We start from the raw sequence: 24,288 nt of genomic DNA, 5'->3' as shown, positions 1-24,288 counted from the left end.
AAGACACGTAGATGGAAAATTTTCTTGCTAATTACTTCTTAGGCAATGCTTTGGTGTTCTCAAAGTAACTATAAAATACTGTATAGTCTGTGCTTATTTAACTGAGAGAGCCAGCGAAGACACATTGTTTTAGTCTGCCACTTAAAATATTTCAGGTGTTGTGGAGTATTAAAAATATTCCAGGCACTAGGTCTGTGCATTCCCCCCCCCCCCCCCACAGTATATTTTGTTACTAAGAAAAAATAATAAAGTGTTTTGTGTACTCATCATTAAGGCTTTGGAACCTCTGGGCTGCCCAAATACCAGTTGGCATTTCCAGAATTTCAAGTGGTTTCCTTAATACATTGAAGTAAGTTGTGCATTGTCTGCTGCACAGCAAACTTCTCTTTGAACATCTGAAATACTTATTTTGGTCATTGCTGTGGATTCACAATCTTCATGGGTTTTGCACATAGATAAAATATATAAAGAGATTGTAAATTGTTATATATAGTGTCATCCTCTTCTGTGACTGTGTACTCCATCTCATGTGCTGGAATGAAGCAAACACAGTTTGATAAAACACAAGGTGGATTTGCAGTTATAGTCCATTTATAATGTGTATCTCCTTAAAGCTTGTTAGAAAATGCAGATTTGCATGTGCATGTGTGAAACCTACACAGAGAAGGGAGTACGTATAGGTAGGTATTTGTGGGAAGTAATTCCATTTGAGAGAATTGTTGATCGATACAATCACCATATGAATGCAGTTTTGTGTGGAACTGAATACCTGTGTTCTAGGGATACTGGAACCTATATGGGGATTTCTTATGTGCCCTTGGAAGACAGATAACCCAATCATTCTGAATAGTTAAAAAAAAATCGTATACTTTCAGTACTTTTGAAACTATTTACTGAAACCTAGTGCCTTGCAAATTTTTGCCTTAAGTTAATTGACTTGATTGTCTAAGCATGAATTTCTTCATAATAACAGTTTATATTTTGAACAAATATGGAGTCTCTACTTGTGTATTCACAGTGTCTTTAGAGGTGGGAGTTCATAGTAGTAGCATGAAGTTTAAAGTCACTGCACCGCTAGTTTTCATATACTTTGCAGAAAGTTACAGTCTTTGAGACCTTTGAGCTCTGTAATATTTGGTTACAGCTGACCACTTTTGTTCAGAAGTTTACAGTGAAGGAGTTGTTTTAGTTGTTTTGTTTTCTTTTGTTTTCCCAAACCATGATAACCCCTGTGGTCAGTGTTACTTACTAAACACTATATGAATCACCATTATGCAAGTAAGACATGACAAAAATCATTAGTGCTAACAGTCCTTACCTCTGTATTACCCCATTTAGAGACAAAGAGCACTGTTACAAACAATAAGGAACTCAATATTAATTATTTTTAATAGCCAGAGCTGCGTTTCTCATGTTTTCATCTGTGTTTCGTTTGCCTAGCTGACTGTCTTGAAAAAGGCTTTGTAAGGAAAAAATACAATCTAAATGCTGCTAAAGCTTACATTAACTTTTTTTAAAAAAAAAAAAAGAATAACCATAACATCACTTGCATGAAAGGCAGGACATGTCCTGCCTTTAAATATCTGTCACTATAAGTATTGATGAAAAAGGAGAATGTGGACATACAAAAAAAGAAATTTGAGTCAAAAATGCAAGAGTGAAACTGGTTGATGTGTCCTAATTCTATTTGTAATGGTAGAATATTTAAACTGAGTTTTATTCTTTAAAATTCTCAGATGCAGATCGACATTGTGAACTTGTTGGAAATCCTCTGAAGATAAAAAGCAGCAGAAAACCCCTGTCATGTATCATTGGGTATTTAGGTGCGTATCTGCCTGGGGAGAATAATGAACCAAGCTAACATTCCGTGTGTACTGATGCTTTATGATCCTGTATGCGTAGAAAGAGGGATTCATGCTTTTAGTAACAAGAAAAAGCTCCAAAGTTAATAAATTAATAATAATGGTGGTCCAGAATCACTTGCACAGCTGCATGATTGAACTTGCAGGATGTAGGCAGGAGTCCTGATACTGGTTTAACCTGTCAGAGTGAAACCTGATCTAATTTGACATGTGAAAAAAAGTCTGGCAGTCGAAATGAAAAAAAAATAACAGCTTAAAGGGGAGATACTCAGTATGCTCAGTGCTGCTCTGCTGTGCCCCTTGAATCCATTTGCAGTACTATATACCTAAGGGGACCTCAGCCACACCAGAACACTGATCTTGTAATTTAATGACCTAAGTTTAAAAGGTGCAGTGAAATCTGTACTGAGACAACAGCCAAGGGGACAATGAACCCATAAGTTAAAGGGGAAAGGAAAAATTCCGGTAACAGTGATTCCTTACTGAAAAAAAATGAAAATTGTTCTCTTTTTCAAGGAACTACCACTGACTATTAAATATTTACACAGTCATATAGGAATTGTGATAACCCAGAGGCTGTTAATCCTCAAATGAAGGTAGGAATCAATCCATTGATCAGAGAAGCAGTGAATAATTCTGCTGTATATTTATCCCATTCTATAGAAGTGAAGCTGAGTGTAGAGCTCAGTCTAGATGTTTTCCTCAAAATTTCAATCAACAGGAGGGGTTTTTTTTGTACCAGAACAAAGTCACCAGGAGCAGTCTCTTGCCTTACTGAAATAGAAATCATCTATTAATATAGTTACATCTGTTCTTCCAGAATATCAATTTTATCAAAATCCTAACTTCAGAAAACTGGACAATGAAGAATTAATGCCACTCTCACTGAATTTTGATTCCTCCTGCCCTGGAGTTTAACAAAAAACCCAGGAATAAATTCCTATAGGCATCCTGGCTGTGTGTGTTACCTGTGTCAAAAGGACTGCTTTGGTTGACTTGGTGGAGCTCTGGTTGTGAGGGGCAAAGCTGCACAGAAGGCGGTTCATCTGATTGACCTGCCTGTGCAGTCAAAAGAAGAAATGGTAATGTGGGTAAACTTAGAAGACACTGCATGTTCTTAGTGCCACTTATTTAGTTGTTGAGGGAATGTAAGTCTGTAGGTTTAATGGAAGTAAATGGATGAATGATGTGAGACAGCATTTTGTTTACTTAGGTGAATGTCTGGTGGAAGAGTAACAGGGCTCAAATATACCAGGTATCTGTAGAGTCTGCTTTGCATTTGACTGTATGGGAAGTGGAGATATCCCACTACAGCTGAAGGCAAATAACATGCTGCAGGGATATGAAGTGTACCCAGTGCAGTTGAATGCATGCATCTGAATTAGCTTTGTAAGGATGGCTAGAAAATGGTTTTTGTTTGCCATTTAGCTTGGTGGGTTTGTTTTGGGTTTTGAGTTATTTTGGTTTGGGGGGGTTTTTTAGATTGTAATATTTTTTGTTTATTTGGGATTTTTGCATGGTTCAGCAAACAAGTAATGCTTGCATTATTTTTCTCATAAAAATTAGTATTAAATATCATGTCATAGCTTATACTGGAGCTTATTCTTTTTAAAATCCTGCTATGCCATTCCCATGGACATTTATAGGCATACAGCTAACATTGTGTCTCAGGGCATTACTCTTTTCAACCTTTCTGGTAAGGCAGAGAGGATTTCAGTGCTCTGCATATCCCTGGTCATCACTAACCTTTATCCCTGTTCTGCTTCTTGGCTGCCAGTTCCACAGGTGAGGGAGGTTAAGCATTAAAATTAGGCCTTGTCCTCTACAAAGCTGGGGCTAATCCCCTCTAATCCCTTCAGTCATCACTGTGCTTACTAAAACAAAGCCCCTAAGGTGAACCCCTGACTAATTAAATGTCCTATATTACCTCCTAGTTATGAGGAAACCAGGCTAACATTTCCAGCTGGGATACACACACCGAGGAGATGAGAGAGAGATGCAGCTGCATAAGCACCTCTGGGATCCAGGATGATTATTTCAATGACTCAATAGGAGACTTCAACTTCTCTTTGCTTGCTTTGTTTTGGTTTTGGCGTTTTTTAATTTTTTTTAGCCTACTGAGATGAGCGGAAATGGGAGAAGTCTTTAGTGATGTTATTATTCACTTGTTTGAGGTTGAAATCTGGTCCTATAAAATGGTTTCCTAATATGTTGTTGAAATATTGTTTCTTACTTCTGTCTTGTTTATATTTCAGAATGTGGCCAACTGATTATTTATTATGTGGATAAAGGGATAATTTGGGTAATTTGGATGCTATAGTCAGTTCTCTGAGTTAGCAGAAGGTGCAGGTAGCTAGGAGATTTTCAGTGAATTACTTGGCAATAGAACAAGGAAAAGAGCAGCAGGAATTAAAAGACTGATAATTACTACTATTCCATAATGCAATTATATGATGGGATAATATAATTCAGCGGAAACCACTGAAATGCCTCATTAGCCCTCTCAGGTCTGATGAAGCAGCTAGTTAGAAAGTGCTGATCTAAAGCATGAAAATATTTGAAGCAAATCTAAATGTAGAGGAGCAGTGAGTGCAAGGTGTAAAGACCCCAAAGGAAGGAGTCAGTCTATTGGGAAGTGGTCCTGGCTGTTTTAATTAAAACTTTTCCTATTTAAAACTTAAATGTAGAGGTTGTTCTTTCTACCTTCCTCTACTGGAGAATGAGAAGAGACAGCTTTGGTGGTAGAGTGGTGGAGGATTAGTGACTTCTGAACTAAGAAAAGTCAAATACTTCCTTCCTCAACTGTGTGTTTACCCTGAAAATATAAAAATGCGTCTCCGATGTGCTGTAGATGGAAGGAGTTTATGACTTTTCATATGATGATGCAGTTGTTTGGGATTAGTGTTGCTGCTGGTGGAGCTCTTTGACAAAATAATATTTTAATGCTGTTAGCCCTGAAAATTTACCATTTCCTTCAGAAAATTGGAAAAGATTGCCAAATGAGCATTTTAGAATCCAAATTCCAATCATCTTCAGCAAATGGCACAAGTGTTTCTATTTCAGTTTAAAGTTCTGCCTTAGCAATCAGTAATGTTCATAACTTTAAGCACGCCTCAGTTCCCATTTTAGTAAAAAAGGAAAATACAAGATGCTTGTTCCCTACAGCAAGAAAAATGGGACATGCCATAAAATCTGCTGGGTGCTTGGTGTTCCTAAACTTTTTTTGTATGAAAAATGGATGAATACTGCAGTGAATGGCAGCAAGAAGCTTTCATCTAATTAAGTGGTGAGAAATTTCGTGACACTAAACTAGCCTTTAGCTGCAACCCCAAATCCACAGGACTGCCCTGAAGCTATTAACTGTACCCTCTCTGCTGTTCTAATACTTGTCTGTGTTACCCTGCTCTACCATTTCTTATCTGACCCTCTTGAAGCTTCTTTTATGAGGGTGTTCATGCTTTGAGAGTGTGCTTGCAAGCTCTGACCAAACCAATAGTGAACAATTAAGCAATGTCTTTTTCATTATGAAAATTGTTAGTGTTGTCTCCCTGGCATGCTGTTCTCAGTACATTCTGGCCAAGTCACTGTGGCCATCCTATTCCTTTCCAAATCTTTGGATACTGATGAAACTGTTGGGCCTTCCCACCTTTATGTATCTGCCATTTAACGGTTATCACGGGCTCTGGTGGCACAGCCCCAGCCTGTGGGGTGGGTGAGCTGGGTACCTGCCAGCTGCCCATGAGGGGTTGCTGTGAGAGCTACAGCATGAGGCAGGGGGGTGAGTGTTTGGATATTAGACTTCCTTGGTGTTTCTGAAGGAGGAAAACCATACTATTGCAGTGGACTTTATGCAGTTGTTGCTCTTTCTCCTGAATGGCAGGGCCTGGAGAGCCTTCTTGGATGCCTGGCCTCACTGTAGATTTTGCATATTTCCAGCTTCTGTGCTTTATTTTATATATAGTAAAGCAGAAAGAAGCACTTTTCAGGAGGCATAAACCTGGGCAGCAAATGAGAAATACTTAATTTTGGTCTTCTGATCTTACTGCCCTAGAGCAGCTGACTCTCCTGATCTGTCTCCCAGCAGCCCCTTTGCCTTCACCTTCTCAACCCAGAGGTGTCTTTTGCTGCATGGGGGCATCAGGTGGCTGCTGTAATTGGGCTGCAAGCACCTCATAGCTGTGCGGTGCTGGCAGATGGTGCCCAAAGGCTGTGTCAGAAGGACAGGACCTGCCCTCAGGCCATTGACTTCACACACAAATTTGGGGCTGCCCAAGGTTTTACACAGTGGTGGCATTTTGAACCCAAATGTGTGATGGGAATAAGTTAATTGGTTCAGCAAATTCCTGATGAAGGACAAACAGACTCTACTGAGGCGCTTTTTTGCCACTTTTATCTGGCAGATAACTGAGAAATGTCAATACAGCTGTATCAGCTCTTGGCAAACACAGCAGCTGCCACCCTGAAGTGTGCTGGTCAGATACACTTTGCTGTCTCCTGCCCTCTTTATTCCTCCTTCTTCCAAATAATCCTGCTCTATGTAACATATTAGATACTCTCAGATGTTTGAAGCTCCCAAGTAGAGACTCTGTATGGGAGTGTTCCTGCTGCAGTTTTAGGGTAGTTTTAGCTGCAGACCCCAACAGTGGGTGGCCCCCTGACTACTGCACCTTCTGACTTGTGGGTAGGAAGTTCCGTTAAAGTTTGTTATTGTGGCAGAAAATACTGAATAGCTTGAGGTGCTTTTGCAGTAGTAAATTGCTACTATTTCCTTGCTAAAAAAGCCTGTAGGTGTGTAGCTTCAATACAAATCTCAAAAGGATAGGAAAATAGACCTGTTTCAGATTGTTTTATATTTACTAGCTCTTCAACCTCTCAAATCCTTACACATCAACACCACAGTATTGAACTAGGGTAATCTAAAGTGATGTAGATTTTTCTTACTTGGAGGATCTGTGGGTATGAAGACTTGTGTTTGACATGTTGTTCAAGGTCCTGCACACAAGTGAAGAAGAAAATTTCTTTCCTTTCATAGAAAATCAAAAGTAAATTTAATACATGGAACAGACTGGGAGTTTTAAAATTTTAAAATCAACTATATATAATTTCTCTCTCTCTTTTTTTTTTTTCTCAGAGATACATCCTGCTGTGAAACCCACTGTAATCAGGTCAACACCAAGCCTTCAAAGTCCAAGTGCAAAACGATTGCTGGCACCCTCCAATCACTCTTCATTAAGTATTTTGGGAAAAAGAAACTACAGCCATCATAATGGTCTTGATGGTATGTGAAGGAACATAAAAGAAATACTCTTTCTCTGAATTGCAAACCTTTCCATGTACCTGAGATGACATTGAATAAGGGGGTACAGAGGTAAAAACAAGTAAAATAAGGATAGCATGCTTATAGTGTCAATGCAATGAATGGTGGTGCTTATTCATTGAACAAGGATATATTAATGCCCTCTCTTACAAAAACTGCATTTACCATTTTTCTTACTAATCTTGATTAAAAAAAAAGGCAAGAAAAGAATAAAACAAATTTGGTGAAGGCAGAGATGCAGCATGTTTTATTTTGATAACTCAACCATTTCCCTGGGCATCCTGTTCCAGTGCTTGACAACAATTTCAGTGAAGAAATTTTCCCTAATATCCAATTGAAACTTCCTTTGGCATAACTTGAGGCCATTTCCTCTTGTCCTATCATTTGTTACCTGACAGAAGAGACTGACCCCCTTCCTGCTGCAACCTGCATATTCCTACTTCAGACAAGGCTGTAGCAGTAAGATCAAGGTAGACATTGTTGTGACAAAGACCCCTTTATGTCCCTGTAAGGAGGCATGCTCAGAAGTCTGTAAAATTGTTCTTCTGTTTAGTTCTCTCCAAAATAGAGTGTATAAAATCAGTCATTAGCCACAGTGATTAGTTTGTATCAGTCAGCTAACTGTGTTTGGGCAATTTACACAAAATAACATCTAATTTGAAAAATTAGTATGGAGAACTGTAAGTCATTGATTGCTTTAGGAGATAACTCTGGCTTATCTATTTTCCATGAAAAAATAACATACCAGAAAGCATGTATCCTAAATAACTGAAATCTGGAGGTGTTTTACTGAAAAAAGACTTTAAAATGGCTGTTCCAGTACTTTAAAATGGCTATTTCCATTCTTATTTTGCCCAATTCTTTATTAAAGATGGTGAAGTATAAATAAAGTGCAACGAAAAAGTAGCAAACCGATAGTAAAGACACTCAACAGCACAGGTTCTCTGTTCCTTTTGACTTAAAAATTTTTACCTTTAATATTTACCATTTACCTACTCCTCTGCTTCTTGGTAAATATAAAATATATTTTTTGGTTGTAATTTATCCAGCTTCTCTTCAATACACAACAAACACTCAGTGACCACATCAACTTGGGAAATGGTGGTTTCTGTGTGATTTCTCTGATCACAGTGTACTATTTGGGCAGTGAAAGGTTTCCCAAACCTCCAGAGTTTGTGTTACTATAAATATACTAAAAAGCTTTTTTAGTTCCAAAATCCTATTGATTGCTGCAGAGTTTGTTGAATTGTATCAATTAACAGTATCCAGAAAGCCGGCTATGATGATGACAGAGTCTGTCTTTCGGTGAATGCTTTGATGAAATGAGCAAACAAAAAGGAGCACAGTAAACTTAGGTTGTATCATGTCTCGCTGTTTTCATAATGTTATTGACATAGAAATGTCTTCATATTCAAGTTTACTTTTTTCCCAATAGTATTAGAAATTTGTTGTAAGGAAGCCATATAAATATGTTTAGTTAAGATTTACAAAAATTTACAGCATTCGAGTAAATGTTGCTTAGACTTGTGGAAATATATATTTAGATTAGCATGATTTAAGTCAGTCTTACTGCCTAGGTGAGCACTTTATTTTGACAGGATTTAATATTAAGAAAATTAATAAATATTGGCTTAGAATGTAGAAGTGCATTATGGAAATGATACTTTATGCCTCTGTGGGGAAGTGGGGGAAGATTATGAGAAACATCATTAATATTTAGTTAAATGCTTTTACGAATAATAAACAAGAATATGATTAGCATTTCTTTTAGGAGTCTTATGTTGGCTTGAGTTTTGCTTTTAGCTAAGGCATCACAAGATTCTGTGCTGAGGGGGTCTGGCATTTCTGAATTCTATTGCTCCATCTTTATAAAGAATGATGAGGGAGCTCATTTATTTCTTCATAAACAGGAATGTTGTGCCCTGATATCTTGCTATTGAGTGTCTATCACTGGTGGCTGAGAGATGTAGTAGTAGTTCTCTCCATGGACCCTTGTGTAAGGTATGGACATGAAATTGCACTGCTTCAGCCTCTGTATTGTAGCTAAATAGATGGAGGATCTTCCAGGGTTTTGTGTCCCTTATTGTAGGAGGAAGATTTTTGCTGGATAATATTAGAAAAGTGGTTTTTTCTTTTATTTTCACACAGCATGAAATCTTGCATTCTGTAGGATTTAACGAAAAGTGCCATTAAATGGTATTGGTTTGTTTGTTTGCTTGGGTTTTTTTGCTCTTCTGAAAAAAATAGTCTCAGTACTTCTGAAAAGTTTTGTGTTATAAGCAGATGCTTTTAACTACTCTGAAATGCAGTATTTCAATTGGTGTTGAAATTAAAGCCAGCATAAGATATATGTGGTTCTCTGCAGTGAAGACAGCCTCTTTCAAATGGGAAAATTCCATCTTCAGAAAATCACGAAGTTGTATCCAGTTTTATGGCTGCAGTTGATGATGGGAAGATTTAGGTGTGACTATAAAGTGCTTTATAGATATTTTGAATCTGATCTTTAAATTACAGTGTCTGAAGTTATTCTGAGCCATTACTTTCACCCACCAGCTGTTTAATTGTGAGCAACAGTACGTCCAAGTAGTCAAGATTCACGTCAGCCTATTGTTTTGGCAGGGTGAGTAATGATAATTTTGCTTATAGTATTTGGAAACATCACATAGAGGTATTTTACATGAGAATAATCTCTGTCATCTGGCACACATTTCCTTACCTTTATGTGCATCAAAATCAGAATATCCACAGGACGTGCAATATATCAACGTCACGAATGAGATACAGAAATCAGCCTGTGCCTGTTGATATCAATTGCACAATTTGTGGGCAGAAATAAGAGAACTGATTGTTCATAGCTGAAGAGACTTGAATCAGCAGCCCTGAACCTCCTCCTCTCTTCCCTGTGCAGACCTTTATTGCTGTATTTCAGCCTGAGATGTCCTGGTGCCTTCAAGAGGATTCTTTCAACAGCCAAATTTCTTTTCCTGCCTATACTGAAGTTTGCAGCAGATACAGGAAATATCTAGGAATGATGCAACAATTTTAGGGTCTGTTTTTCTAGGAACCGACACATATCCAGACCAATGCAATGAAAAGGTGATACGAGCAATTGGCAAAGGGAGAAAGACCTCAAAACAATGTACCTTTTCTTTTAGATGCTCTTCTGGTCAATCCTTCTACCTCAGCTTATGACTGATAGTACTGGCTATTCAGGAAATAAAGAAGAAAGGCTTATTTTTCAATCCTATTTTTCCATAGGTAATTTGAGACTTTCCTTTGACAAACATATGAAACTATAAGCAGCCTAACTGACAAGAAGGGACTCTGGAGCCTTTCTTGCCCTAAATTATCTTGGAACAGACAAAACAATTTTAATAGGTGCTTCATCATAATCAAGTTCATGTAACTCTATGTGAAAGTACATTACAGGGAAGAAGTTTTCACTGTAGGATGGATTTTTTCAGCTGTGCATTGTTTTTTCTCAAAGGTGTCTGATTGTTTTTGTCGTACTACATTTTAGTAGAGAAGGAGATGTTTCTCTGTGGGGCCAGGCTATAAGCATGGATTGCATAACAAAAAACATCTGGCACTCTATTACTTTAAAAAAGAAAAGCTTACATTTTCTTTTACACATTAATAAACTACAAACATACCAGAATTGTTAACATTTAACATACCAGTGATTTCCAACTGAAAGTGAGGAAATGAGTTGTGATAAACAAGATACTGTGTGAATTCCCTTTTGCCTTTTCTTCCACTCTGAAACACAATGTCTGATTGATGTTGATTTGTGTGTTCTTGCTCTTCCCAAAAGTGAGAAACAAAGGTTATATATTGTTCCACAGTCAGTTTTGCCTCTGAAGTTTACTTGGAGCATGTGCATTCTAGCTTTGGTCCTTGGTATAGCCAGAAAATATTTTGAAATATTTAGCTACAGATCCTTTTGTCAAATGTGTGCACTGATATTGATGGAAATGTGAGCATGCAGAGTGGATCTTTCAGGAGAAGCTGACGTTATGGTACTCTCATTTATTGAAGAAGCAGAGGACTATGAAAAGGGTGTTTATGACTCCTAGTTATTTCCCCAAATATATTACTATTATGCTTATATCATTATATTAAATACTTAATGTTAAGAGCCTTGTCCTGTTTTTCTCTACAAAGTCATTAAAACTATCTCTGACCCTCAAGAGATTGACCTAACAACCTTTTTACCTTTAATTTTTTGCAACTTGCACAAGAGTAGCCAATTTCTATCTACTTTCGACATCCAGCTGGAAGCAATCATTTTAAATATTTATTAGAAAACTAAAATGCTCTAAAGCTTACATTTCTATGGTCAGTATATTCACTTGCTTTTGCAGAGGTACAAATGATGATACTGAGGATGATGAACTAGTGACAACTTCAAGAGTCCAAATAATGTGCCTGGAAAATTATATAGACCTTAATTACCCCAGGGGGTTACTGCTGACATTGTCAATCATTTGTAGAATTTAGCTTCTGCATCTCATGTTTGCTTGTCTCAAGTAATTTTTTTTTCCTTATTTGAATTTTTGTATTATAAAACAATGAGTTGATGATGTCCCCACTGCCCACTTGGGTCTTCATTCTTCCAGCCCTAGTGATGGAAATGGTATGGGGTCTTAACATGAAAAATAATCAATGAGGAGGAAAGTATTTTTGTCAAAAAAAAAAATTATCTTTTCCCCTTAGAATTTCTTAAAGTTGAGAAAATTATTTATTGCCTTACAATGACAAATGTGTGGTGATAATTTGCCTACATTGAATTCACATTAAAGTTATCTCCCAGGTATTTGAGCTTCTTTGGTTACAAATAAAAGGACATTCTTTCATTCTGAAGTATCTGAAAACTGCTCCAACTGCAGGGTATTTTTCAGTGGGAGAAGGTAAGCAGTCTAATTTGGTCAAAGGAGTGTTTGAGAGAAGCAAAAATATTTCTGCAAACCCATGTTTCCTTGAATTGCCTTGGAAAAAGAACTGTTCCTAAGCATTAGCATAGCACTGTATTATGGTGGGTTTTTTTTAATGTAGAAAAGATTACTTTTGCTTTGGTAAAGGCAAAATACAATTTCCATTCAACTGAAGTGCTCAGCTTTATTGTATCTTGAGAAATGGGAGTTATTTCCCAGGGTGCAAGTATACAAGGAATTGAATAAGGAACTATTATTATATATATATATTTTTATTGTAAGCCTTCTTTGCCTACAGTTGATTGAAAAAAAAAAGGCACAAAACTAGAATCTCATTCAGGCTTTAATGCACTACTTTGAGCATGCCATCGATCACTTTCTTTTTGTTGTATGAAGGAAATGAATGCTTATGAAAAGATTAGAGTGTTATCCCTGAGTTCACCAGTGCAACATGTGCTTCTGATAACACTGATGACAGCAGGGATCCGAAAGCAAGGTACGTGGGATGGCAGATGGAGGAAAGGGAAATTTAGGGTGAACTGCCCCATTTTTGCTGTTGAATTGGTGGGTTGGTTTGTTGCTTTTTTTTTTTTAATATACAGGTAATGTGTAGACATGAAACTGCAGCAACACTGACTTTTCTAATTGGCAGAACAAATCAGCTCTTAAAACAGAAAAAAACAACAGCACTATAATTTAGTTTGCATTTAACACACAATGCAGATAGCCAGAACATAATTCCTGGAATCACTGCTTTCCCCTTGTATTATTTTAAAGAATTACGGTTGGAGAAAGAGAATCCTGTCTGTTGGACAACTGGATTAGCAGCATATTACCTCAGGAGTTATATGTTCTGAATTCAAGATCTGGAGTTCACACTCAAAGTGCTTCAGTGTGTGATTACTGTTAAGTACCTTGATTATTTTTTGTAAACTGTCATTGCAGAGCAATAGTTCCTAACCATTTTAGTACATAATGCAATAGGGAAGGCACCTTCAGAAGCTGTTTAGGCAGTGGAACTGGAAAGTTCCTGTGTCAGAGGAAAACACTTTGTGATGATTTTGTAAGGTTTTTCTTTTTTCATCTGTATATTTTTTCTCCAGTGTTTGAAATTTCTATCTTGGGAGAAGAAGGACCCTCAAAAGCATTCTAGTATGATTATAAGACATATCTGTCTATCTATGTATCTAGCTATGTATCTATCTATCCAGCTATCCATCTATTTTAATAATGATTTTGAAGTAAAAATGTCACTTGTTCCCTTGCTATAAGCTGGTAGGGAAAAAAAAATTATATTTGGTTACTTAAGGTATTCATACCCAAATGAAGAAGAAATAACAAAGCAATCTTCCTTTCTCAGCCTATTTCACAAGGTGGTCCATCCTGTGTGAAAAGAACCTTTAAAGTTTTATGCACCATGATAAGCTGAGATGTTATCAAGATTAAACAGCTCTGCCATAGCTAGTCTGGATTTATTTTCTACATTTCAAAATCACATTATCTTCAAGCATATTTATTCTGGGAGGTTTAGAAATAGGAAACCTTTTACCCATTAGTATTGTTGATGACCTCCTTAATATAAAAGGGAAAGAGAAATGTCAGGTAACTAAGTTTTCTATGAGCAGAAATAAAGGAAAGCACGTAGAGAAATAACACATGAACAGCTGGAAAAGGACTGGAGTGACATTAAGGATGTGGGTTCTGTCCTGGCTTGAAGAACTGTTAAAGGGAATAAAAAATAACATGTTGCTGGGGAATAATATGTAAACTTGAAATAATTCTGTAGCTGACACCATCATTTAGCAGTGCACTTTTCTGATTTAGCCTTAAATGATTTCACAGTGGGAAATTTTATGGTCTCCTAGTGCCTGTAAACAGTGAGAAACACTTGATTGATCAAAATGGTTAGTAAAGCACGTTTTAATGTGAGGAAATTTATTCTACAACTTACTCATTTCTATTTGAGTTCAAATAAATGTGCTGCATCTTAGGCAGTTTCTGCTGCTGGTGCATCAGTTTTTCCACAATAGTACGCTTAAAACATCCTGTCATCACTGAAGTTGCATTTACTGTAATTCACTCACATCACATCACCAAAAACCCTTCTTAGTCATGATGATGCCTGACCATTTCTGTTTAAAGTTGAGCAATCCACTTCACTGGCATTTCTTTGGCCATATGGTGTGAATCATTCTGTATCCTGGAGTTCACTTTCTCCTGAAGTGGTATGAGTACAGATTATAGTTTTGCACAAAACCATTTGCTATCGGAACTCATTTATAAACTAAGTGTCCACTGGTGCCAGTTTCATGGAAATTCAAGCCTGATTATTTAAATTTCCTAAGGCATTCTGAAACTTGGCTGATAAAACTGAAAATCAAAGGTTTTGTTTTCTGTTCTATTGAACACCAAGATATTTGGGGTTTTTAAATAGGCTCTGATGCCTTTAGGCTGCACTGAAGTTTGAATTGGTGTGCAGACCTTTCATAAAGGTTTCAAATGCTCTGTGATTCCCTTTTTAAGCAAGGGTTTTCTTCCTTACTTGCCTTAATTAAAAGTTTTCTCCAGTATTGTCTGGTGTGTGTTCATGCATAATGTTTTTCAGAACCTTGCCAAGTGAGGGTGTAATTATTTTCTGGAAGAAATCAGTATCTCCTCAATTCTAAAATCTGAATGTTTGTGTATTAGAGAATATGAGAGTCTAAATTGTTTAACAATGGCACCTTAATTAGTAGTCTCTGCTAGACCATAGAACCTTTTCACTGTATCTACTTATTAAACAGTTATTTTCCTACTTTTTTATTTATGGACATACTGAGGTCTTTGATGTTTGGCAACTTAGATGATATTTCAGTATCTACTGTAAGGAAAATATATGCAAAAACCAGAGAATGATTTTTATTGTATAACACAGGGATATCTACAAATATAACTGATCTTTCTTCACTTCTTTGCTGTATTTTATTAATAGGTTATCAATATGGTAATATCCTGGTGTTAACAGCTTCTAGGATTGCATTAACAGTGTCTATCAGGTTTTCTTCAAAAATACACTGCTTAATGTCTTCCAGGTGCATTCAGCTGCTCCTCAGTTCTTTTAGAGGAGATGCTCTCACTCATTTGTTTGTGGAACTGAGAGAGTATCTGAGCATTTGGGGACAATCATGGCTTTTTATAGATTTGGCATAGAAACCTATGCCAAAATTGTAGCACCTCTGAGCAAGAGGGAAAGTGTCATTATTAGTATCTGAATATAAAAAGTATGGAATTTTTTTGCTATGATCATATTGGGGTGAGTGAAAGTGCTGTGTAATGTATCTCTTCTATATTTCAAGAGACAAGATGCCCCTTTTGTTCTGTTTAACCTCATAATTCTGCCTAAGCTGAGGATTCCTCAGGAAATGCAGTTGTGCTCTTAGAGATAGGTTTGTTGGTTTTTTTCTGGGTATTTAGGTTTTGTCTCAAGAGTTATTTGTGTGGTTATACCTCCATGAGAGCAGTCTCTGGGTTTTCTCAGGAAATTCAGAACCTGAAATGTTATTTTGGTGGTGTGTCAAAAAATAACATTGTAATAACAAAAATAACTTTACTGTGAATATAAAAACAGATTATAGTGTTCTTCACTTTCAGATTTTGTCTTACTTTATAAGAATGCCAAATATATTCAGGTATCAGGAAACACTAGACTATCACAGTTTTTAGTTTTTTGTGCCAACTTAAAAATTGTCTGGAAGACTGGTAACCTAAATGTATTTTTATATACCATAGTTTTTGTGTGAAAAAAAGAGAGCAAAAAAAGGCTAGTAGAGCAGCTCGCAACTAAAATATTGCTGCCTTTGGGTAGGTATTTGCATTACAGTACCTTTATCAATGAAACATTAGTGATATATATGTTTTTTAGTTAGAGTTGATTAAGGATGAAGACTTGTACAAACATAAATATAAACTTGATACTGGAATTTCTCTTGAATGTTGGGAATTCTAAATAGTTTGAGATCATTAAAATGCCTTATCTTTGTTTCTATCAGTGTTTGAATGGCATCTTCAAACTGGTTAAGAAGACTCAACAAAATGAAAGAGAAATGCCAGTCTGAGAGTGTAATTGCCATTTTTTTTTCTGAAAAAGATGTGCAGCTGTTCTTTTTCATGTCCTTTTAATCTCTTTAATACTATATTTAACAACAGCAAATTCCTCGGAGAATTCTTTGTGTAAGGGATGCAAACTGTAACTCCTGTAACAGTGACAATTTGGAACCTCGGCAAGAATAAGAAACCCATTGTATTTATTGCACCTTTATCTCACCTGCAGAACTGAGACTCTGCTGGTTCAATTCATGCAGACTTGTGTACATTTTACGGGGAACCGCATGTAGTGTTGTTAAGTGTCTCTTCCTCATGAACTCTGTGCTGGAGCCAATGTCTTACCCAGTATTTTGAGCAAATCTGTGAGTCTGGTAGTAGCATCATCTTGCAACTCACAGATCAGCAGTGAATTTTCTTGCAGGGTTTTTAACTGTTTATGAGGATGTTTAGTTGCTGAAGTTGCACTGCTTTGGAAAAGAACAATGTCTGTAATAGTCAAACAAAAGTGGTTCAAAGCCAGAGAGGGTGAGATTTCTGTTCTTGGGGAAAATAAAAGGCAGATGCAATTTTGGCTAAACAGCAGGGTGAAATCTATCTTAGCTATTGGCCTAATAGTAATTTCTCTGCAATTTATATAAATATAACCATGAGTTCAGTTGAATGACTCCTGACTTATCATATAAGAGAGAAGAGTTAACATTTTTTAATGTTATCTCTCTCAATATACTGGCAATTTCAAACAGCGTCCATCTCAAAATTCTCAGAAAAATGGTTGTCTAGTTTTGCAAAACTTTTTCAAATGGGAACAGTAATGGAATTATGCTGATACTATCTGTGTGTTTTCTGTGGAGCTAATCCTCCATGTTAAATGATGCCATATGTTAAAAGCAAAAGGAAAAAACCCACTTCTTGAAACATGAATTATGAATTAGTTCCATTTTTATATTTTCTTGCAGAAGAGGATAATTAAGCAAAGGGAATGAGTGCAGTTAACAGCACATTATAGTGTGCCATATATATTCAGAAGCAGTGATGATTCTCATGCTCATTTCATCAGAAATCTTTCCAGTCTCTGCAGTTTTGATGTGTTCATTGTTGTAGCTGAACAGTAGCATCTTAGCCTTCAGGGTGAGCATTAGAAAACAAGGCTTTTATGGATGAAGACAAAACTCTAATATACTGTGGTCCTTTTGTTTTCCAGAATCATCCAGCCATACAACAAGAACAATAATGGTAAGTATAGAGGAGATTATAGGTATTGATCTGTCTATAGTTATGATTTTTCCTTTGAAAATGAAGTGGATGTAGTAGTATGCTAAGACTTTGGCATGCTTTTTTTTGTTATAAGTTCAATATCACTGTAGGGACAAAATGGGTCTGTCTTTATTTCCTGAGAAATACTGGGGCAAAAAATGAGAGGTTCAATAGCCTAAGAGGTACCAGTGCTGTCCGCTTGAGTAGATAAAAAATCCAGTTACACTTTTGTATTATGTATTTAAGTGATTTTCTATCAGGTGAAATTAATGCCGATAAAATCTCTTGCATTCTATGTGCATCACAATTGTCAGAGCACATTTAAAGTTCAAAATAATAACTGAGTAACTTCTTGCACCACATTCCTGGGAGGTCGGTTTTTAACTTTACCTTGAGTTTGATAGTTCAGGTACCAGAAATAGAGAAATGTTTAACCAGACAGATACACCTTCAAAAATGAGATTAGGAAGTGTTATGTATAAAAATGTCATGCACTTAATGTCTGTCTTGGTTTTTTTTTATGGTGAGAAATGTTATCACTCTCTTTCTGTTTCAAACTCCTAGTAAAAGTTAGGTAAGGATTGAACAATAATGGGCATAAAGAAACCCTTTTTCTGGGAATGATTGATGCCTGTCCTGTGGGTGTTTGGGGAGAGGGTTATTTGTGCTTGAAAAAAGACCATTTTTTTAGCTGAATTTTGAAATTTTAAAATAAACCTCAAAAAGCCATTATGTGAGCTCATTTTTTGTCATTCCTACAGTTTTTAGGGTGCCCCTTCAAGTTTATTTACCTCTTCTATATGTACAACATTTGTGAGACCTGTAAATTGCCACATGGACTACTTCATTCTACTGGGGATAAAGGGTTAATATAGTTCATTGCCTTTATAATCAATAGTCATTAATAATCCAATACAAATGGATTACAAATAGGTAAGGACTACAGATCACAAAATTTCAAAGAGTAGACATGTCTGGAAAAAGTGATGTTTCTGGTTTCTACTGGCTGTGATATAATCCATTTTTGTCATGAATTTGTTTTAAATAGACCCATTTCAAAATAAGATGCCTCGTCATTCAGGTGTATTCCTCTGCTATAAAATTCTGGAAAGGATTGAAACATTTTTCCATTTTTTTTTTCAATTCTGCATTGGTGTCAGAAAAAGAGCAGGACATTAATGCTGATCTGGTGAAACCTTCACTCTTCGTTTCCCTTTACCTTTTTTTCCTATTAATTGTACTCTGAGGATAATCAGTCTTTCTTTTCCATTGAGTATCAAAACACTTCTGAAAACTGACCCAAAGGAGTGAGGGTTTTGCCTGTGTAAATTTTACCTCACATTAAAGCATGTCCAAACTTTCAAAGACTTAAGCAAAAAGTTTTTAAATGGCTTGAGTTCTTGAGGTTCCTGTGTTGTGAACCTCTCCAGAGCTCTCCACTGACAACTCAGAAGCTTCTGCAGTCACTGTGCAGTAACTGTCCATTGCACTTAAATAAATAAAAGTACAAATAAAAATAAGTATTCTATTTAGTGTGAAATTTTTATAGCAATATAACCATTTAACTCTTCTCTGCAATTAAAGCATAACTCAATGTGTAAAGGAAAATTTTTTACTGCCCACTGAGCAGGTAGAAATTGTCAATAAAACTGAAAATGTGCTATTCCTTGCATTAGAAACAGTATGAGATTATATATATCCAATACAGATGTCCCTGTACTTTTTGTTTCAGATTCTTTTTTTGTAAAAATAAAATAGAAATTTTTAAAGCATCTGTGTGAGAGGAGGAAGAAAGAGAACATGCTGTCTTTAAACTATAAAATAAATTTCCTCTTATTCTGTGGATAGTTGCCTAGGTTAGTCTTTCATTACTAATTTACCAATCTATACAAGTAAAAACTCACTTCAAAATGATGCCTTTAAAGACATAATTTATTCAGAGATTATATAGCTTTTATGTAACTTCCATGGTATAGAGAGGCTATAAACATTGTAATATTTCAGCCCATATGCTTTGGCAAGTCAACTGTCATCTTTTGGGGACAGTTGTTTCTTTTTGCTCTTTTTGGTGTGTTTTTCCTTTTACAATTGAAGAAATGTAATTGACTCGGATTTGCAGCATTACAACTATTCTGAGTGCTTTGTGAAAGGTTTCTTTGCAAATCCAGAAATTCCAAAGTTCTACTTGTGTTGACTGTTTGGTTATTTTCTTGTAAATCCAGAAATTCCAAAGTTCTACTTGTGTTGACTGTTTGGTTATTTTCTTGTATGTGGTCTGTTGTTTGAAAATATTTTATTTTTAATAGCCTTTGGGCTTTTAAATGAAATTCTATAGCCAGAGTGAATGTGTATCTTCCTGCTACTATCAACATTTGCAACTTCATGCTGTGTAGAAACTGTTAATTTTTGCATTCATCTCACGTCTCTGTGAGTAACTAAACCAGCCCCAAACCTTGATGCTTATTAAAGGTATATTGCTAATGCCTTTGCAAATAATGACACTTTAGGTGTGGCAAAACAGAATCAATACCTGATTTAAACTTAAGGTAATTCTAAACTTGTTTTAAACTATATCCTGTATAATTAGGCCAATGCAAAATATATTGAGCTAATTAATATGGATTATTACCAGTCATCTGAGTATATCTGGTTTCTTGTAGTAATTTTTGGTTTGGTTTTTTTTTTTTTTTTTTTTTTGCCATGTAGTGAGCTTTTGCACTGCTTAAATTGATTCTTTGTTTAAAGATGCAACAAAAAATTAAAAATGCTTATTTCAGGCAATGAGATTTTTTTCTTTTTGTAACAATGGGGGAAGACGTAAGAAACCATAAATTCAAGTCCACTTAGGAATCTATGGTAATCCAGTTAAACTTTCAGCCATAGCATAAATGTTCACTGTTAATTTTTATGCTTTAAATGAAAATTTGTTTTATGTATTTATTTCAAAGCTGGATCTCTTTTCAGAGCTGGATGTCTTTTCAGAGTTTGGTGTCTTTTCAGAATCTTTAGTGGCTCTCAATGAATAAATGGCCAGGCATTTATATGCAAGTTGATAAGCTTATAGACAGGAACCTCAACTGTGATTTGGGATCTAAGTCCCATTTCTGAATTTGTACAAGATTCCTCTCTTGACTTAAAAGCATGCATCTTAATATCCTTGTGCTTGAAGTTCCTCTGGAAGGTAGTGAGAATGGGAGATTTACCCTGCTTAATAAAAATGCTATGAAATAATGCCACTTGAATATGTTTGTGGTGTATTTTTGTAGGTGTCTGTGGAATGGTGTCCAAACTTTTTTGGACTTGCAGCTGCCACTACAGCACATATCACACGTATAGTGATTCTATACAGCCAGTTCCTTGGTTTCCCTGACACAGAAAAGCCTTATGCTTAGTGCACCTTGTATTGAAAAGCCTGGATTTACAGTTAAGCAGGCGATTGAATTAGTAACTCTGTGTTGCTGCTTCCAGAAGATTTGACAGGGAGAAAGACGTCTTGTGTAGCTTCTTCATGAAGGGGTCTATTGTCTTCCTTGAACATTGGAGATATCTGCGTTGCCCACTGTGCAATGAATGTGTATGCAGATGGCAAATCCACGCCCCTGCCAGCTGAGTTTTGATGAGCAGCATTTGCAAGCAACAGCAAAATGTTTTAGCAGGGGACAGGGAAGCTGTACAACAAACAATCTTCACATAAACTCCTACTTGTTGAAAACCTTGAAAAGATTGGCCTCGGTCTCTGAGTTTGCATTCAGTCTGCAGCATGGAGACCCTCTGTTTGGCAGGTGAAACTCTTGCCAGAGATAACCCTGTGCTGACTTAAATATTTGTGTTGTTCACTGGATATAACTTTCCTGAGGCAGAGCTGTCTTTGTCTTGAGAGGCTTTCTTTCACGTGCCCTCAAAGATAGGTTTTTCTCATGATGCCTTTTGAGCATGTAACATTTTTGTCCTAGAGGTGCAAGAGATCTCAATGAACACACCCAAACTGAGAAGGAGAACTTGGGAGAAGGCAGTCACTCGGCAGGGAGTAAGATGTGTCCAACATGCAGCTAGCAAACTTTGGATAGAGCTCCTGCTGCTCAGGTGCTGCTCTGTGATGTGCCCCTGGTATGCAGACCCTTAATATCAGTGGCTCTGTGGCAAATTCACAGCACAACTTATTAGTGATGTACATGAAGTTCACAGTCAAAATTGAAACACCAGTGGCTGATTGCACATGGCAGTGTTACAATGAAATTACTGAAGGCTTCTGCATGCAGTTTTGAATGAGTAGGGCTTCTGTGGTAACACACATGGTATTCCTGAAGCTTTCATAATCTTTCTAACATAACTGTGTTCTAGAGGGAGAAAAGTTGAAATCATCATCATCATAATAATAATTAAAAAAATTAATGAGTATTTTTGTATGAAAGTTCATTTTGCTCTTGGTGTTGATATTAGTATGACAAGGGCATTGAATGCTCATTTTTATACACACTGGTGAATGTATTTTTTTGAGAGGAACTAATTAACTGATTGCTTGGTCAAGAACTTCAATTGTTTTGATTAATTTGAAATTAAAGATAATGTGGTCCCTAGCACAGACTGGAGGACAAGGATCTTATTTTCTCTTATCCTTACGTGAAATGTAATTAATTTTTTCAAATAGATTGAAAGGGCCAGGGGAGGAAGGAAATAAAAGAGAAAATTCTAAACAATTTGATGCAACAGAAGTGAGATTATATTGTAACGCTTGCATTATTTTCTCTAATGCTGTCTCTTGCCTGGAATGAAAGTTAGGGGCTAATAAGAGCAGAAAAAACCAGAAGTTCAGAACTAGTAACATCTGTCCCTAGCAGGGCAAAAGTATTATGAAAAGCCGTATCCTTTTTCCATCAGGCTTCACTATCCTTCAGAGTTTATGCCATAGGAAATACACTTTTTGTACCTTGTACATTTCCTGAGCATTTTTTGACTGCATGTTTTGTCTTTAGTAAAGGAAATATTCAGTGGTGTATTAGGAAGGAGCCTGAGAAAAGATATTACCCATTATATGTGATAGCCTAAACCCATTTCTGACTAGCAAAGCACAAAGGAAAATTACCATTTGAGACCTTGAATGTTCCTCTGTAATGTATGGCATTAGCAATTGCAGAACACAAATATGAATGGCAAATCTGATGTTTGGCAGTGTTTTCCATGTATGAATTCTTGCTCTTTTTGAGCGCTACCCACTTTGTACACTAAGACATGAGCAGTTGAATACCTTCATGAATTTCTAATGTCATCCCACCTATGTATTTTATCGTGAATTTATTCTAAATAACTATGGAATTACTTATAGTAAAATGTCCTTTAGTTCTTTGTCCCCACCAAAGTCAATGCAAAAAAATATGTGAAAGCCAAACTACAGTTTAGACACTAAATGAAAAAACTGGGGAAAAAAATAAAAAGGTAAATATTTAGAGGAACTACAAAGATAGATTCATAACCCTATGTGTAACAACAACTAAATTGACCATAAACCTTGTTTGTTTCTAAGACAAAGGAAAATAGTTTATCTCTAGGAAAGATTTATATGTGACTCACTCGCGTTTGATGTCTTGTTTCTCCTGTTCTTGTTTGGTGTTGTTGCATCAGATCTAAGGAATCATAGAGGAGATGGATCTTGCTGCAGCATAATGAAATTGCAGTAGCATAATGAACACTGATTTTTTTTTTTCAAATGCATAAAGTTTGTCCTACTGGAGGGAGCAAATGCTGTGGATCGGGGTGTGGTGAAAGTTGTATCATAATGTGAATAAAATGCATGCAGTAAGAGTGTAAGAATTGTTCGGAGAAGATGAGGCCTTTGTTTTTCTCTTTTGGCTGTTATGTTCTTACAACACGATTTCAGGGATCAGTTTTGCGTTCTGTCCTGCTAGTCTTTGTGAGTGCTACCAGCCCCTTCCTTAGTGGCTGTGGTACTGGTCATCTAGAGTACTCCCACAAATGTGCAGCACTGTGGGCATTTTAGGAATGTTACAAAAGCGCTATCAGTAATGTGACATACTGGTATGATTTCACAAAGAAAATAGTACTTCTTCCTGAGAGAATGTGATGTTTAATCTATGTGAGATAAAGTAAGCAAATTTTCATTTTTATGTAACGTTTCTTCTCTCATATATATTTTAATCAAAATTTGTTAGTCCTATTGGTAGCCAATTATGTGGGAAACAAGATTCAGAATTCCAAGATTAAGATATTTGTCATGGTATATTCATGGTACATTCTTCAAAAACCTATGGTTTATGAGAAGAGAGTGAAAATGTCTTCTGTATGTATCAGAGAACAGATTCTCCTATTAGATCTGAGTACTTGCTCTCGTTGCACTATTACTTCAGGTAAAGTTTTAATGGAAAAATAATGCATTGTTTACTGTTATTGGTTATGAAATGTATTGTAGTAGGTCTAATAGTGACTGGTGAGTAAACCTAAGAACCATGGCACCAGAATGGTGATATAAACATTTTCTTTCCTGCTTCCATTTAGATTAGAAACAGGTCCAAACCACTTGTCTTATTTAGTGACTTTTATTTAAAAAGAATGACAGGCAGAGTAAGGACCTGTGAAGTGAGAAGTATGGATTTTTTGAAATTAGTTTAATGCTATACTTGGATGAAAAAGTAGGTCTCGTATCTCATTGCTTGGGATATTAGTTTTTTCCTTAGAAAATGTTAATTCTCTCTGAAAAACAATGTGTTTCTGCTTCTGAACTATTCAGCTCATAGAACTGATTTATGTCTCAATACCTCTTTGTATAAAATGCCATTAGGGTTAGCTACTTTAAAGGCCTTTAAGACGTGTTAATAAAACATGT

General features: G+C 36.3%; 1 protein-coding gene across 3 annotated transcripts in view; it reads left to right on the top strand.

The window, feature by feature from the left end:
* Positions 1–24,288, top strand: part of MTA3 (metastasis associated 1 family member 3) — a 137,237-nt gene that overhangs the window by 91,193 nt on the left and 21,756 nt on the right. For all 3 annotated transcript variants that reach the window (XM_071577550.1, XM_071577557.1, XM_071577566.1), the window contains exons 15-17: positions 1,737–1,823; positions 6,994–7,140; positions 17,398–17,429. In XM_071577550.1, the coding sequence (XP_071433651.1) occupies positions 1,737–1,823; positions 6,994–7,140; positions 17,398–17,429 (266 nt within the window). The remainder of the gene's footprint in view (positions 1–1,736; positions 1,824–6,993; positions 7,141–17,397; positions 17,430–24,288) is intronic.

The sequence above is a fragment of the Pithys albifrons genome, chromosome 2, assembly GCF_047495875.1.
Source record: "Pithys albifrons albifrons isolate INPA30051 chromosome 2, PitAlb_v1, whole genome shotgun sequence".
Lineage (NCBI taxonomy): Eukaryota > Metazoa > Chordata > Aves > Passeriformes > Thamnophilidae > Pithys > Pithys albifrons.
Note: the sequence above shows the minus strand (reverse complement) of the source record. Positions and strands in the feature narration are given on the sequence as shown.